Source organism: Cydia pomonella, chromosome 13, assembly GCF_033807575.1.
Source record: "Cydia pomonella isolate Wapato2018A chromosome 13, ilCydPomo1, whole genome shotgun sequence".
NCBI lineage: Eukaryota > Metazoa > Arthropoda > Insecta > Lepidoptera > Tortricidae > Cydia > Cydia pomonella.
In genome coordinates, this window is record NC_084715.1 from 3,399,382 (window position 1) to 3,417,277 (window position 17,896).

At 36.5% G+C, this 17,896-nt stretch overlaps 1 protein-coding gene across 2 annotated transcripts in view; it reads left to right on the plus strand.

Annotated features, from left to right (window-relative positions):
• The window catches only part of LOC133523998 (fibronectin type III domain-containing protein 5), a 240,989-nt gene that overhangs the window by 164,721 nt on the left and 58,372 nt on the right, over positions 1 to 17,896 (plus strand). For both annotated transcript variants that reach the window (XM_061859757.1, XM_061859756.1), the window contains exons 5-7: positions 8,445 to 8,539; positions 12,896 to 13,033; positions 17,641 to 17,715. In XM_061859757.1, coding sequence (XP_061715741.1) covers positions 8,445 to 8,539; positions 12,896 to 13,033; positions 17,641 to 17,715 — 308 coding nt within the window. The remainder of the gene's footprint in view (positions 1 to 8,444; positions 8,540 to 12,895; positions 13,034 to 17,640; positions 17,716 to 17,896) is intronic.

Consider the following 17,896-nt stretch of genomic DNA (forward strand, 5'->3'; position numbering starts at 1 on the left):
TATTATAAACACCAATATAACTAGATCCCGAAGTTACAGAAAATATACCAAATCGGAGGTCAGACCTAAACTGGTTTGTAAGCAACAACAGTCGGCAAGGCATTATATCAACTATCCGCATGATAAATAAACTTCAAATTTGATACTATTAACTATAACAACTATTCCGCCAAACAGAACAATGAATGTGATATTTTGATTCTTATTATTTTAATATTAAAATGTTAATTATTTTGTTAATGAATTGTTGATCAACAGCATGATTAGAATCTATGATAAAGTCGCTGTTTGAAAGGATGCATCCTGAGTCACAACACAAATTGACCAGCAAATTTTAATTCAAAATGTCGTAAATGTTTATTAGTGCATGATTTTATTTAATTTATATCAAAGATTGGTAAGGCAACTAAATCTAAACACGTAGGTAAAGTGCCTTGTCCCCTACATAATCAAATATAAATATCAAAATTAACATAACGTATAGGTACCTAAATATAGATTATAGTTAAACCTCTTGTTCAACTTAAACTTAGGTTTGAGCAGTTTGACCTGTTAGGTATGAGCAGGTATGGTAATGGCACCATTCATAGGACATTTAAGAGAACAATTGGATAATTGCTGACACTTCACTGATAATTGAAAAATTTTCTACCGCTTCGGGCGTTAAAATTTGAGTTGAATGTCCTTTCACCTTTTATTATTTTCGACATGTTTAATGAAATATGTAGTTAGGTACTTGGTTTCAATATAATGAAATGTGAGACTTAAGAGTTCTAAGGCTCTTGTTGAAGGTAAAATGTCACTAAGTCAGTGTTTAAAAACTGATGATAAATACTTGTTTTATAGGATTTATAGTAAACACGAATTACGAATGTTTACTGAGACCTACCTGATTCATAAATGATTACTGATTACCTTTTATTATTCAGTAGAGATAACTATATTTTCTGATGTGACAATCTTTGCCACTCTCTCATTCTTTTAACATAGAAATGTTGAATCTGTTTAGTAACGTCACATATAATCATGAGCGTAAAAGTAAAATCTTGAGAGTTGCGAGTGTTTCAAGGCACGTGAGTTGAAAACTAACTTTGCTGCTCTGGTAAAACACAAACATTTTTATCACATCAATTAGTGACAAATACTGGTTCTAAAACATAAAAATTTAAATATTTATATCATTCAAAACCATAACTTGAAATTCCATTCCACTGCTTATAGCTGCTATAGGGCTAATAAACACACTGTTTTCAAAGATTAAAGAGAGCTTTTTAATTCAGACTACCCTTTGTCGCAAAATATTAATAATCGTGAAAGTATGTATTTATATATCTGCTTTTTATAAACTATATTATGATACCTACTGACACTTGCAATCTCTTGTATATCAAAGAGCAAGAATGTTCAGTTAAAATGTATGTAGGTACTCACTCAATTGCCTATGTGCTCAGGTGAACCACTAACATTCGCCTGCTGAATACCTTTTTGGTAGAAATAATATAAATATGGGCTTCATGGTTGAAATAAAACATTAAATTGAATTAAATACACCAAATATTGTAGCTCGTTAGTTGTAGTTAGAGATAAACATATGTTACTTTTGATGATGATAACAGTGCATGTGAATAAAAATTCCCAGCATGCTCCACCATGTCGTCAAGCTCACCATACTTATTAACCTATCGAATGAGCTAATGCTTTTACGGATACTGGAAAGCGATATGTAAATGTACTACATACCTATGAGGCCTGGATGTTAGTGAGATGACGATATGAGTTGTGCTGGTGTCCGACTTTATTACCTACATATATAACATGAGTATCACATGATTATCCACCTGGTTTCATGAGCTTAATAGTCGCCTCCAAACCTCCCCTTATAGCGACCCCATTCCTCACACAAAGTTTACCTTAAGTTCATATTAGCCTCACTGGATCACTGTTCACTCTGAGTACTGATAACGTTGGTCACAATATACCAGAGACACATCATTATTCTAATAACACCATAAGAACGTTCTTGACTTGATCTAAAAGCAAGTATCACTGCCGCGTCGATTTGTTCGCACACAACCTCCTTTTTCCTACTGTCGTTCTCATCTACCCTCTCAACTTCCCTCCAAAAAATCCCAATAACCTAGAAGCGGTTACTTAAACGTGACTACTAGCGCCATCTACTCCATGACGTTGGCAAATATTAGCTGGTTCGCAATACGTTCGCGACAATATCAGATACACGTTTCAGTATTTTTATTTATTTTTGGCTATGAAAATTCGTGAAAGTGACGTCATAAAATACTACAAGCTTATATGTAGATATGGTTTATAAAATACACGTGTAACTTTTTTGCTTTTCTTGTTTCGAAAATGAAAAATAGAGTAAGTAATAAGTTTAACAAATCCGATTTCAGCCCTTGTACTTACGCGGTTATTCTACATTTTATAATTTGATTGTGATCTAATAACATTAATTATCCGGTGTCAAGAATAATAAATAAATAAATAATAAGTATTCAAGCTTCGTTTGGTGTTTCCTATAAACGGTTGTCACTTTACTAGCCCCAGAAAAGCAAATAATGTAGGTATTGTGTTAAAAACACCGACCAGACCGACTGTTTGACGACCGGTCTGGCCTCGTGGGTAGTGACCCTGCCTACGAAGCCGATGGTCCCGGGTTCAAATCCTGGTAATTTATTGATTCGTGTGATGAGCATGGATTCCTGAGTCATGGGTGTTTTCTATGTATTTAAGTATTTATAAATATTTATATATTATATATATCGTTGTCTAAGTTCCCTCAACACAAGCCTCATTGAGCTTACTGTGGGACTTAGTCAATTTATGTAATAATGTCCTATAATATTTATTTATTTAAAAACTACTACATACAAAATACCGTCGCAGGTACCCATTTAGGTATTTTTGAAAGAAACGACACGATAATAGTTCAGTCCATTATCAGCCGACATTGAAAAGGCAAGACAATGGAACGCACAATTTTCATTTGAGGGACTGTTTGCGATCCTAGCGAAATTACGGTACTTTTTCTATGAAATTCCATTTCGGGAGAAAACGTTTATATATTTTTGATCAATTAGTTACATATGTATTATATTTATTGAAAAACAGTAAAAGTAGGTATATTAAAATTGAATAATGTAGTGTATAGCCCTGATTTGCCACTCCTCTGGAGTTGCAACCGAACATAGGCTATGAACTGCTTACCATCAGGCGGGCCGTATGCGTGTTTCCCACCGACGTGGTATAAAAAAAGTGCACTATTGCAGCTGGGTGTACACTGTACATATTACTTAAGTTCTCAACTGTAAGAATCTTGCTTAGTAAGATAAATAATCCTTCTCAAAGCTTTTGTTACGTAAGATTAAGAGGAAACATAAGTGGTATTTTTCCATACAAACGTTCTCAACATTTTTCGCTCTGGATTTCGGCCATAGAAGATTTTTTTTATTTGAGTTCAATATTACCAGTACCTGTGTCTGTACATTTTGCTTTTTTTATGTTCTTTGTTTTTATACGACCTAAGTTATTTTAAAAAAGGGCAAAAAACGGCCAAATAAATGCGCCGTAAACAGACGCCTAGCATACAAAATCGGCAATAAAAAACGCAAAAATCAAAAGAGTCAGACACATTTTTTTCTTTGTCTGTTCCCAAAATTTTCTTACGATCGGTTGAGTGCTGGAGGAGGAAAATGTCGAGAACGAAACTTCGATTTCTGCCCGCGTAGCCAACGCGCCTATCGTTCACGCTCCATGGCGAACGAAACGCAACGGTCACAGTCGCACTAATAAAGAAGAGTGATAGAGAGAAATGACTTGCACCGTATTAAAGCGCCAATTACATCAACACTTCCCGATTTCGAGCCCGCAGGGCTGTAACCGCGAAAATCGAAGTTCAAGGTTGTTTCCATCTACAAATCTTAGGGCAGAATAGTATCCCAATAAATTCTTACGGATTATAAGAACATGTATGTTAAACTACCTTTAGTGGACCTCTAATGAATATATCTTTGAAAATATTGAATTTAAAATATCTTTTAACACACGTCACGTGACCCAAGTCGAAACGACATTGAAGATTCTGATAATAGAAAACTGTTTTTATTCTATACAAGATTATTTTGATTTGTATTTTAAAAAATAGTTCGATTATGTACTTTTTTTTGTGTGTGATTTTAGTTATAGTTTTGCAATACCCTAACAGGGTCTCATGTTGTGCTTTAATTTTGTAAGTTTCACCTGTATTTGTTTGTACCAACATGATCGCAATAAATATATAATATGATATATGATATGATATGACTACAATACGCTACGGAGAGTTAACGATTGTAACGTTAGCTACGCGGCCGGAGAGTTTTACGCAGGAATTTCGCCTAAGCTGCAGTTGTCCTTATCGCACTAATTTTAGGAACCATCTGTCACCGCGAAGGAGATATTTACCTAAAATTCGCATATCTGAGAAGGGGTCCAACTGGTATTTACTTTTAAGAGGGAAAAATAGCTTTGCGATCCTAACGAAATAACAGTACTTTTTCTAAGAAATTCCAATTCGGGAGAAAACGGTTTCCACTAACACTTAACAAATCACTTTGATTTTGATGTCGATCGCTAAGCAGCATAATATATTCTAGGTTTATAGGTTTCGCTTTTTTTATTATTGTTTTTTTTTTGCAAATTGTGAAAAAAGATTTTCATATTTTTTTTCGTTTTGAAAATTTTGTTTTTTTTTTTGTTTTGAAAATTTTGTTTTTTTTTGTTTTGCAAATTTTGAAAAAAAAAAGGAAAATCTATAAACCTAGTTTCTAATTGTGTCAATAACATACTAAAAAACTCATGGAGAATGGACAACATTTACAAGTGAAAAAACATTTTCTCTTTTTGTAAGGATAATCACGTGCTTATACTTCTCTCTGAATCATCTCTGAATACTGACATGCAGCCGGTACAAACACTTGTATTATACCGCTCTGACCGACTTCTAAAATTGGCAACGGCTTGTTTTGTTGGACTATGTAGTTCTTTTATCTTCACTCGGCATAAGAAAACTTCATATTGTTCAGTTTTTACGTAAATAATGGTGGAAGCCATTGAAAACTTGCATTTCATTTATTTTCGTGATTGTACACTTTTGTTTTTGTTTGTCATTCATTCATCGTTACTTCTGTTCTACTCATTTCCTCAAAGGTTAACTGGAAGACCCATACGGGATAAGTTCGCCTTTGTTGTATTTAATTTACTAACTAAAGTATAGAAGTTTTTCATTTTTAAAGTGTGCTGTAAATAACACTTATTTGCCTTAACCCAAACGTATTTAGGTTTAGTTGGGGAAAGCAAAATGTTAATAAATAGATACCTAACATTACTAAATACATAATAGATAGACAATTCATAGCTTAAAATGGATAAATAATTGGAATAAAAAAAAAGAAACGCATGATAATGATGGAAAAGCAGGTGAGACACCATTTTAACTAAAAGTTTGTTACCATAGTTCTGCTTTCGATGTCTAACCTGTCAAAAATGACAAGTAAGTAAGTAAGTAAGTAAATATTCTTTATTGCACCACAAAGAAGACAAATTTAAAAAACAGATTTGCAATGTAAAGAAAGGTAGCAACAGGCGGTCTTATCGCTGTAAGCGATCTCTTCCAAACAACCTTAGGGTAGCAGGATATAAAGAACAGTAAGTTTTTAGAACAGGTAGTGCACGAATGAATTAGAGGAATAGGAAAATTACACATACATCAAGCGGACAGTACATACAGTACATTTACAATACCATATTAAAAATTATTTCGCTTATAATTTTGTTTTTTCTTCGCAAGTGTCATGGAAAACATTGCAACTCCCGGGGTCAGAAAATTACTAACTCAAATCTTAAATGCACTCAAACCTGCGGCTGTCGTACATCTAAAGACCTCGTTTGCAAAATTTCACACACCCCCATCGTTGCACAATGTACTATTAATGTATTCCGTGGTTGTTACTTTCTTCATAACTCTATCATACAACGATATGTTTACCCGTTTATTTTTAGAATCAGTGTCGGTTTGAGTGACATGATGTCTTAATAAATTCTTTTTGTAATTGATTTGGGCGTCGGCCAAGAAATCTCGCTAATCTTGGACGCCATCTATCGGAAATTAACTGATGCGCCAAAATGGAAATGTTATGTTGTATATTGTGGTACTGGAAACTGGAGGTATTTTATTTCTCATTTACTGCACATTTTAGATGGTGCGAGAACTCGTCTTAATCGCTTTGCGAACTGAACATCAGTAGTCGGTAACATTAAATAAATAAAAACTGGATAAATGTGAGTCGGACTCGCCCACCGAGGGTTCCGTACTTTTTAGTATTTTTGTTGTTATAGCAGCAACAGAAATACAACTATCACGGTGCCTAGTGATAGACGGACGGACGGACAGCGGAATGTTAGTAATAGGGTCCCGTTTTACCCTTTGGGTACAACCCTAAAAAGGTCTTAACAGATTCGACGCATCATGGAGGATTCCAAACCTACTTCTTCTATCATGTAGGTCTTGGAGGAACTGAAGTCGCCTTTAAGAGCTTACTCCTGTATCGAAACCTCGGCCAATGGTCATATCATAATGTATTGTATGAACTGACCTTTATCTGACATAGCTATTTTTACGTTACGTGCAAATATCCTATCCATACATTTGACGTGCCCCTCCCCCGCAAAAATCGGTAGACTGTTTTGTACAGAAAATTACAGACAAGACGTCTCCAGTTGTTAAATCCTCCAAGTCTGTAGTCGACAAAAAAGGAACACATCAATTGTGTTATGAAATATTTATTGATTTGTATTTATTTGTGTGACGAGAACAGATATTTGTTCTTGAGTTATGGGTGTTTTTTATGTATTTAAGTATTTATAAATATTTACATACTATAGTTATCTTATCGAGCTTAGGTACTGTAGGACAGCCAATTTGTGTAACAGTGCCGTCTAATAAAAAAAAAGACTTTATTCCGCTGCAACAGGGTATATTATTGGTCAGTTACTTGTCTCGATGATGGTGCCTCGATAGAGATATCCCACCTGAGTACCGCGAACACCAAAGTTCGAAAATTAAAGGCACCTTTCGCTTTTACTCCAATTAAGGCGGAATTAGAGTGACAGAGAGAGATGCTCGCCTCTTGGCAACTTCGGTGTTCGCGGTAGGCCCTCTGTTTTATAGCAATTAAGTTATTACTGTTACCAGACTGACAGTAAAGAAAACACGGTGTTATCGACTTTGTTTCCACTTACCTCCATTTTAATTTGCATCGGTCGCCTCTGATATTATATTATATTCCGACTAAATTTACATAGTAAGCTGTGAACCAAATGTCGATAGCAAAAAGAGAAAGAAATATTCATTATTATTCATTATTCATGAAAATGTAGGAGATTTTTCCTAGCGGTGTACAATTTTTCTATCTCAAATAAAACCTGATCTTGTCTGTTCACTGATCTGAAAAACCAGTCAATTATACCTGTTCACTAACGATATTTTCCTTCATTGAAAAGCGACTGAAACATAGATATCATACAATTATTTATATGAGTCGGAACCCACCCACCCCACGTTTTCGGAAATAGAGTTATTTATGCATAAGTATTGAATATACTGCGAGTATTTTAACAACTTAAGCGAGATGTAGGTTTTATTAGTTTGAAATGATTCTAAAAGAAAAAAAAATACTCTTAACTACAACAGCATATACATATAATTAACTTTGGAACACTTTTCGAGCGGCAATGTATTTCATACATCCTGATCACTTTTTGAGTTAAGACAAAGTAGTGATACATTGCTCGCTGAATTATTTTATAGTAGCCCATTTTTTATAAAACTAATGAAAATGTGTTAATTAAAGCCTAAGCTAACTACGCTTTGATTATGTGGTCGTGTCAAAAATACACGCTGTAGAATATATCCGCATATATTCTACACCGTTTATTTTTGACAAGACCAAGAAAAAGAAGAAGCGCGGACTTCTTCCGATTCGTTCCAAATACTCCACATGACAATGCTTTATCATACCTGATCATCTTCTCAGTCAGTAACTCTTGTCAGAATCGTCGTGAATATGGGTCAGTTTATAGTTTTCTCTATACATTGATATACCTATCTTGTTTTTTACAATATATTTAGGAGGCAAAAGAGCAGACGAGTAGCCATGGTAAGCGATTACCGTCGCCCTTGAACACCCGCAACACCAGAGGTGTTGTAAGTGCGTTGCCGACCTTAATAATGAGAGTACGCTCTTTTCTTGAAGGTTTGAAGGTCTATTGGTCCGAAAATACCGCAGGCGACAGTTCATTTCACAGTTTAGATGTGTTAGGTGGGATGGCAACTAAACACGTCCCGACTAAGTATAATCATGCAGTTAATGGATGTTTTATGTCCACAGAGCCGCCGCGGACGTCACCGCAGCAGGACGGGGGCCTGGCTGGCACGGCGAGGTCTTCGGTAGGCCCGCCGGACCCCTCACCCACCTTCCCCACGGTATGTCTAATGTCATGCCCATAGCGGTCGTCGCAGCGGGATGGGGGCCTGGCTGACAGGGCAAGGTCTTCGGTGGGCCCGCCCGATCCCTCACCCACCTTCCCCACGGTATGTCTAATGTCATGCCCACAGCGGTCGTCGCAGCGGGATGGGGGCCTGGCTGACAGGGCAAGGTCTTCGGTGGGCCCGCCCGATCCCTCACCCACCTTCCTCACGGTATGTCTAAAATGTCATGTCTGGACGTCACAGCAGAACGAGATCTTCAGTGGGCTGCCAGATCCCTCACCTATTTTCCCAAAGGTATATCTAATGTTATATCCATAGAGAGGAAGTTTAATCAGTACCTAAGGCAAGGAAATACGACTGGTAAGTAAATATCGAATTATGCATATATATGTTCCAAAAAACTCATAGGTACGACCGCCTACGACCGTGACCTCTGGATGGAAAGTCGCACGCAGTCGATAGGCTACCAGCGCTTCATTTTAATTTGACGAATATTATCTTATAAGAGTTACAGATGTATTATTACAAGAAAAAACTTATAACTTTATTTCAACCTTATTATGTTTATACTCCTTGGATTTCATGGGCCTATAAATCCCGGTCTTTTGATAAGCTTGCGTGGGGATATAGATCCAACACGTAGAGGCCCCTTGGAGAGCTTTAATGTCATGTAGAACGCCTGCTGGAACCCGTGCACAGGCCCAACAATAGACACCCATGAACCGGTCACAGCAGGCATTGGGACTATTGTAGTAAAATTGAACAGTATAACGGTCTATGGATTGAAGTTTGGGAGGACAATGAGACTGGGTTATTGCAAAGAGGTCCGGACACCTGCCATAACAATGTTTTCACTAGTTATCGAGGCAAGCGGTGACTCGCCGCCCACTAGATAGGCCCCTGAAAATGCCGTCGTGAAGACGACCAGAAGCAACACCGGTGTGAGCGGCTCAGGGGTGTCGAGAGGTGTACGCCGCTTTCTACCCAGTGGCTGATAGATAGGCCAACTCGCGTCTTATGCAAGTTTTCACTCCCACCCCTGGAGCATTTAGCTCTAACGACTCCTCTCTGGCCGGCCAATGAAGGCAAGCCAGAGCTGAGAGTCCTGCGGGTCCCCTTGGAGTCCACTCCGACCGACGAAGACACGCCGGAGACGGAGACCCTGACCGACTCTCGGGAGTACTCGGGTCCGTGGGGTCGTTACTCCCCAACAGCTCGCCACAAGCTGCCCTGTTTATACTTATTTTTAACCTGTGATATTTTATTTAGGTTGCGTGTTATTATCGGCATTTAATATTTTATTAATACTATAATAAAAACATGATTATTAATGAAAATGTAAAAGTAATTTGTATCCGCCTACAGTTTCAGTCCTATTATTACAATTATATTATTAGGCATTGACGCTACTGGTGGCATTTATAGTGCGACGCTCAAAATGTTTCTGACATTTAATGAAATACGGAGTACTTTTTTTGACTATACTTACCGGGCGTTGTAACAAGGGGACAAATATAGTATTGTACCTAATATAGAAAACAACTTAGTATCTATTTGATGATTATAATATATATTCCTTCAAATGTAACGAATGTGGTAAGTATAATATGATGAAAAATAAATTATTGTAGTGGGATACATAATCACCAAATACTTACATTTTTCTAAAGTTCATCATCCATTGAGAAAATATTTAAATTTAATTAAAGTTGACGAAATATAACTTGCACCGATTTGTCATAAAATAATCTTTACGAATAAAAAAGGATAAAGGAGCGGCAAAGTATATATACATGCCATGTGCATTAGTACAAATAACTAGTTATGATACTTGTTGTTTCTGGAATAATATAGATACGTAAATTAAATCTTTTTCGACCATTAGTTAGGATCATTCTTACGCATGTTTCCAAAGATTAAATATTTTATTTCATTTAACAGAATGTTGTTGGAGGAGGCCTTCACCCGATGAGGGGTTCTTGTCCGCTACAAATAGTTAATCATTTGTTATAAAAAATAATATGTTACTTAATATCTAAAAATTGACCGAACAAATAACAATCTAAAAAGAAACTGACATACCTACTTAAATTATGTAAACGCTGACTTAAAATTAATGTAATGTAATCCTGAACTCGAAATAAAAGGCTTTTTTACTATTTTATTTTTAATTATTTTATTAACAGAATGTGAATTAAAAAGTTGGAATTGTTTTGAATTGTTATTGTCAATAAATAGAATATATTACAAAAAAAAAAAGTTGGAAAACCATGAGACTTAAAATTAAAGCTTAGCTCAAGTATATTTTAATCAAACCCGGGTGCTATTTCTTTTATTATCCTATTGTAAAAATGGTCTAGCTTATAGGTAGCATATAGCTTAATATTAGGTTTATTAGGATTTGGTACAAAGATGTAACTAAAAAAAAAAAATAGATTTTATCCTTATTATTACTCCATTCTGGCTTTGTAAAATATTTAACTAATATTCCAAGTTTTTTTTTTAAATATTCGGTTTGTCTTTGTATCAAAATTTAACGTTTGGTATTTAGACGACGGAACCCTGGGAGGCGACCTCGAATCCGTGCTATCAGATCTTTCGACCATTAAATCAAAATTTGAAACAATTGGCTTAGACCTAAACTATAGCAAATGTGAACTTTTTATTCATAACGCCTCTTTAAATCTTCTGGATGTAAAGCAAAAATTTGATTTCCTTACACCAAACATTAAAATAATAGACAAAAGCTCTCTTTGCCTCCTTGGGTCTCCTATTTTTGAAGAATCCTATTCAAATTTCATTTCCGACACAACTTCTAAATTCCAAAATTATGAAAGTCGTCTTCTCGAAATTAGTCCGCATTTCGCTTTATCTATTATTAAATTCTGCCTCTTTGTACCAAAATTAATGTATGTACTTCGCTGTTGCTCTTTCTCAAAATTTCAAAATTTGTTAATACCTTTAGACGACATTATCAAAAATAATTTGGAATCGATTTTGAACTTGCAGCTTAGTGAAGAGTCCTGGACCCAGGCATCCCTTCCCATTCGTCACGGTGGGATAGGGATCCGCAAAATTTCTAGTGTTTCTATCCCGGCGTTTTTATCTTCCGTTCATAGCTCAGCAATTCTCGTAGGCAAAATCCTAAGGGCCTGCCCTCCAAACTATGAGATTGCTGGCTTAACGGAGTCTAAAAACGCCTGGTCCATTGCCTGCCCGGGTAAGGATTTTCCCCAAAATCTAAATTCACAAAAGACCTGGGACGACATTCAATGTAAAATAATTTACGACGCTCTCTTAAGCCGCAGCACAGGTTCAGCACGCGCCAGACTGCTAGCAGCAGGTTCCAGGGAGTCCGGCGCCTGGCTGCACGCCTTCCCGTCGGTACATACCGGAACCTTCCTGGAACCGCACACTCTGCGCGTTGCTGCCTGTCTGCGTCTCGGCGTCCGGGTTTGCGCTCCACATAGGTGCCCCTGCGGCACTGACGTCGACGTCCTCGGACACCACGGACTCTCCTGCCAAAGGAGCGCCGGCCGCTTCTCTAGACACGCCGCGCTCAACGACATTCTCCGCCGGTCTCTTGCCAGCGTCAATGTGCCAGCTCTACTCGAGCCCCCCGGCATTATAAGAGATGATGGCAAGAGACCGGATGGAATGACACTAATTCCGTGGAAGTTGGGACGGGTTCTGGTGTGGGACGCCACCTGTGTAGACACCCTAGCCCCGTCTCATCTCCACGGCACTTCTGCTAAGGCTGGCGCGGCGGCAGAGGCGGCCGAAAAATTAAAAAAGACTAAATATAGGGGTCTCGGCACCGAATATAATTTCGTACCATTTGGCGTCGAGACCCTTGGTCCGTGGGGTCCGAGCGCCTTTAACCTTTTTAAGGAACTTTCGAAAAGGATTAGAGAGGTCACCGGTGACCGCAGAGCTGGCAGCTTCCTCGCTCAAAGAATTAGTCTTGCGATACAGCGAGGAAATGCTGCTAGCATCTACGGCACCATGCCGCAGGGGGATAGTTTTATTTTATTTTAAGTCTATTTTTATTTATTTTTAGATCTAGATTTTAAGTTTTTTAGTTTAGTTTTTAGTATATTTATAAATAAGTTATACTCAACATATTTTAAGTCTTGAAATAAACTTTGTATCATATAAAATAATGTACGTTCAGATGAAATGATCTACCTAATATTAGGTAAAGTGTAAGTTCAAACGTATGTAAGATGTACAGTCAGTTGGCACCCATTGTGCTTAGTTGCATGGTGCTAAGCTAATAATTTTGTTGACTGTATTGTAACGGTAAATCAGGAGTACTGTACTAAATTGTACGTTTCATTAATTACACAGATACGAGGGGTTGAAATCGGCATAGTGGTGCTGGTCCTTCTGGTGTGGATCGGCGCTATTGCACTGTTCTTCAACCGCTGGGGCAAGATACGCATGCTTCTGCCGTATCAGCCCGACTATAAGCAGGAGCAGTTAAAGGTACATCACTAGTTTTTGCTTCTTAATGCTTTGGCCACGAAACGTACGCTTGATGCGCCAAGCGCCATATATTAGTTAAAATAAATGATGCGGCGCACTATGGGCGGGATCGGCCGAAAAGAGGACATTCGTACTTTTCTGAGAAAAACATTTTTTAAGATATTCCGATACAAAATTAATAAATGCGGTATATATTTTTTTCTTTTCAAAATAAGAAAAAAATTAAGTTTTTTTTTTGTATGGGACCCAATAATAGACCTTGTTCCTCCGAAACTTAGCGAACCCGTCTTCTTCCTTTCAGGACTTTATTTTCCCACTTTAATAGAATACGAAATGATAAGCAGGTTTGTTGTATAGGTGCCCGTTTTTTTCTTATTCCAGTCAAAGGTCCATATGACTTCGATTTTTTCTTTCATGTATTTTACATTATTTGACGATAGTTAAATGCTATTTATTATATATTATATTCTTCATTTATTATTCCTTACACATTTTTCCACCGAATAGCATTAAACAAAATGATTTTCTCAAAAAAGTACGTATGTCCTCTTTTCGGCCGATCCAGCCCACAGTGCAGTGGCGTCTGATTTGAGTGTGCACGAGCGTTTGTTTGCAGGTTAGGGTGTGGTACAGTTTTTTTTTAATTTCGAGCGCTCGATTTCGTGTGGCTCCATCTCCACTACTAGGAATTTAAATTCTACTAACAGAATTGAAAACGAGTTGTCAATACCACTAGATTCCCAGTCTCTATTGCTCGTATTTCAGAAATATCAATTCGCCGTTTTCCACAGATTTTCGAGTGACGAAATCGAACGCTCGAAATTCAAAAATCGGCCCCCAGGCCGCAGACAAGACGCAAGCGGCGCGCAAATCAAGGCCATTCATACATTGCGCTCGACCAAACGAACGGCCGTGTTTGCCTCCGCCGTTTGCGCCCAGTCTGCGGTCACGGTCTTTAATTGTTGAGCCACTTTGTTTCAATATAACTGGAAGGGCTCTTCTACACGATGGCCCAGCGTAGGCCAGTCTAAGGGACGCAGCTATGAGGTGGAATGAGATAGCAATATCACTTGCTCCCTCTAACGCATAAATGCGTCCATTGGACTGGCCTACGCTGGGCGATCGTGTAGAGGAGCCAGAATGTTCTGTAGATACGATTACACTATGAAATGTCCAATGTAAAGAAACCTCTAAATAGCTTAACGATTAAAGTTACTGGCTGAATTTTGGAACCGTTTTAAAATATATGCTTGGTTTTGCATTTTAATACTTTTAAAGGACTTTTTTTTAAAACTCAATCTTAATCTTAAATGCTGTGATAATATGTAAGATTAATAAGAAATGGTTTTAATTAAATACTTAGTTCAAGTTCTCTTCGTGTCAATGATTTTTAATGATTCGTGTGTTTAGTGTTTTTTCTTAGTTCGTGATAATTTTATTATTAACCTAAGACTGTTTAACCTTTTTTTTACCGCAAGAACTGACTTTTATTGAATGATTGATAGGTAATTTTTTTTATATACTTAGATTTTTTGGTTATTTTGCTAAAAATGCACAATTCACGTACCTAAAATATTAGTAGTGTTTCCTCACATAGTTGGTACAATCAGCAAGAGTAGGTATTTACTCTTAGAAAATTTTCAAAGATATCTACACAAAAGTGGTTGTCAATAGCTGTGTGGGTCAAACACATTTTTTAGCAAACTCGTTCGCGTCTTTCCTGTAGACATCACAAATTTAAGGGAACCTAAAACTAATTTTTACTCAGCACCTTTACAGGCGGGATACATTTTTTTCAATACTTGAGACTCAAATAAGAAAAGGGATATAATTATGTACCACAGTCGTTAACTTTGATTGCATGGTCCACAGAAGTGACCTTTTTGTAAGATGTTTTTGATCGCTTATTGTACTGATAAATAAACAGTCACATTAGCTTCAAACAGTGAACAAAAATAGCTACGACCTCTGACCTATAAAAGCAGACAGAGGAGTGGAAATTATTGATCAGTATGTGGTATTATCAAGTCTTATTTAATACTTTCTAAAAAATACTTTATATACACCGTGTTTTTATTGAATTTCTTGAACTTCGGGGTATCGGTAAGTACGTTTAAAGAAACTAAATGGCATAGTTAATTTAAAAAAAAAAATTTTTTTTGTTTTTTTTTTACTATTTTTTTTAAATAAAAAGTAACTATATGTTGCATATAGCGTTGTTGTAACACGGGCATTACATTTAACTCAACCAAACAATTGAAAACTATGACATATCAATGTCATTTCGAACGTCGATTGTCCGAGATAGTACTTACGTTTAGTAGCAAATGTATGAACTCGCACTAAACACTAATCAATAAGTAAACAGGCCCTAAGGCAAGTGTACACGCTCGTAAGGGCCTTATAAGATAAAAATTAGTGATTGATTATCTCCGAAATGTAGTTAATTAGAATATCGGTGTCTTTGAGAAAGTTACTTAATTTAAGCTCAGGAATGCACCCTTGAAATTAACGCAAATCAAAAAAAATACGGTGTATACACATTCTTTTAAAATAATGAAATAAAACACTATCTGGGGACTCGGAACCAAGGCTTTAATTTCCAAACTGTTATCATGTACTTGGCGCAAATTCTTTTGATTTCGTTTTCAATCGAAATACCGTTATTTTTAAACCGGTTTTTTTATGAGAGCGGTTCTTGTCAAATTAACCGGTTTAGAACTAAATAACCGGTGTTTTATTTATTTTGGTATCTATGTTAGCTGATTAGCCGTTGCGTTACTCGTCGAAACCGGTTTTTTTAAGGTTACAATAAAGTCCTTAAAACGCTCGCGTTCTTATAAGAGTTCAGAAGACAAAATCTAATTTTAAGGAGGAAAATTAATTGGTATTTACCGGTATTTTTAAAACCGGTTTCGAACCTTCGACTTCATTCCAATTTTGCTTTGATTTCAAAGCATTGTGGTATTGTTAGCAAACGTCTAATAGGTATATAATTAACAAGCAGCTCGACATAATATTACAACTTTTTTTATCTACTTACAGTAAAAAATACATTTTCATACCTCAGTTTAAATTATTTAATGATTTTTTCAAAAAATAAGGTATTTTTAATCATGCTTTTTAACAGGTTTCACAGTGTCATTTACCAACTTCGCTATAGGACGATGGTGTGTTACAAAATACCCATAATCCCTTAAATATCCATAAAAGCTAACATTTATATTACTAATCCATAATTCATGTCCCTGTAGGTCAAAGATATCTAGTTTTAGTTTAAAAATCTGTTGTAGATTATTATGTACTTCACGTAGGCAGATAGGCGTAGCTGGTTTCTTGAAGGTTGCATATTTTATGCTTCTGGCTTTAAGTAGGTTGAACTAGAATCATTTAGTGGTCCTTTAGTATTGAGTTACCGTTTATAACCAGGTTGTTCATTGCTCCTTGTAATTCATTCATAATTGTCTACTGTAATGTAACTTTCATTGTAATATTGACAACCTTTATAATAATTGTAGTTTCATGGACCTTTAATTTTAATACAATGATAATTGTAATCGTAAATGTATATTTTTAAAAATCCCTGATTTTTTACAGTTTACCTAAACCTTTCTCTTGATGTTAATATCTTTTGAATTACTTAACTTAATTCTTTTCGCCCGATACTAACTTTACTTACATTTCTTTGTCGATAAGTCTGTCACAATATTTATAACGACCGTAAGTGACATTCGCAAACTCATTCTGTGATTAACGTTTTGAATGCTTTACGTTATAAACAAAAACGTCACTGGCACGCCAAGGTCCCGGGCGCAGGCGAGTAAGCGAGTAAGCCTTACTAGAATGTGTAAAGGTTACTTTTACAGCATACGTCATAACATTTATAGTCATCCATGACGCGGTAGGTACGACTATTAATGGCGACTTTAAGTGTTCTTGGCGTTCAAAAGGTTAATCGTATTCTCACGAAAAAAAATCTCAGTTCATTTTTTTTTTCGATCTCATTGGTACGTGGTGGGGCAGAAGGAACTCCTCGTACAGCTAGCTAAAAGAATTCAGTAACTTAAACATGTACAGCAAATAGTAAACACCAAATTAATCGTCAAACTATTAAAACTGTACCCCTAGTGTAAATTTAATCGACATCATAACGTGACGAACGCGTTTACGTTAAGTCTCATTTTAGGGGTACAGGGGTACAGTAAGTACCCCTAGTGTAAATAAATTCTATTTCGAAACGTGACGTACGCGTTTACGTTTAATCTCATTTTGTATTGGATTTAGAAAGAGCGCGCCAAGCGGGACGTTTTGGAAACTCAAAATCCTATACAAAATGTGACTTAACGCAAACGCGTTCGTCACGTTATGATGTCGATCAAATTTACACTAGGGGTACTGATCTACAGATAAGTGTATTACTGATACGCCACTAAAAACTTTCCGAAATTATGTACGGATGTATATGTGAATCTCTTGGAAATTTCCTAAAATTTTCCATCGGTTTTTAACACCAAAATATATCTACAATTTTCCCCACTTTCTGCTACATGTTCCTCTATTTACATAGGAAATTTTATATTAAAGTATTAATTGATTTTGTGTATCAGGTGCCAGGCAGCAGCGCACTTGCAGCGGCGGCAGCAGGCGGACAGTGTGCCCATTCTGCACCATCAGCCTGTTCGGTAACTATCACCTAAGACGAGACTATAAAACAATAACCAATTCTTCTTCAGTTTTGGAACAAAAATGAAATTTTTGCCAAAAACTTATTTATGTTTTCAACTTCTTGTCTTGACTTCCGCTTGTATTTTAAGGGTTTAAGCTCTCAAAATGTTCTTCTAAACGGCGTTCAACTAATATATT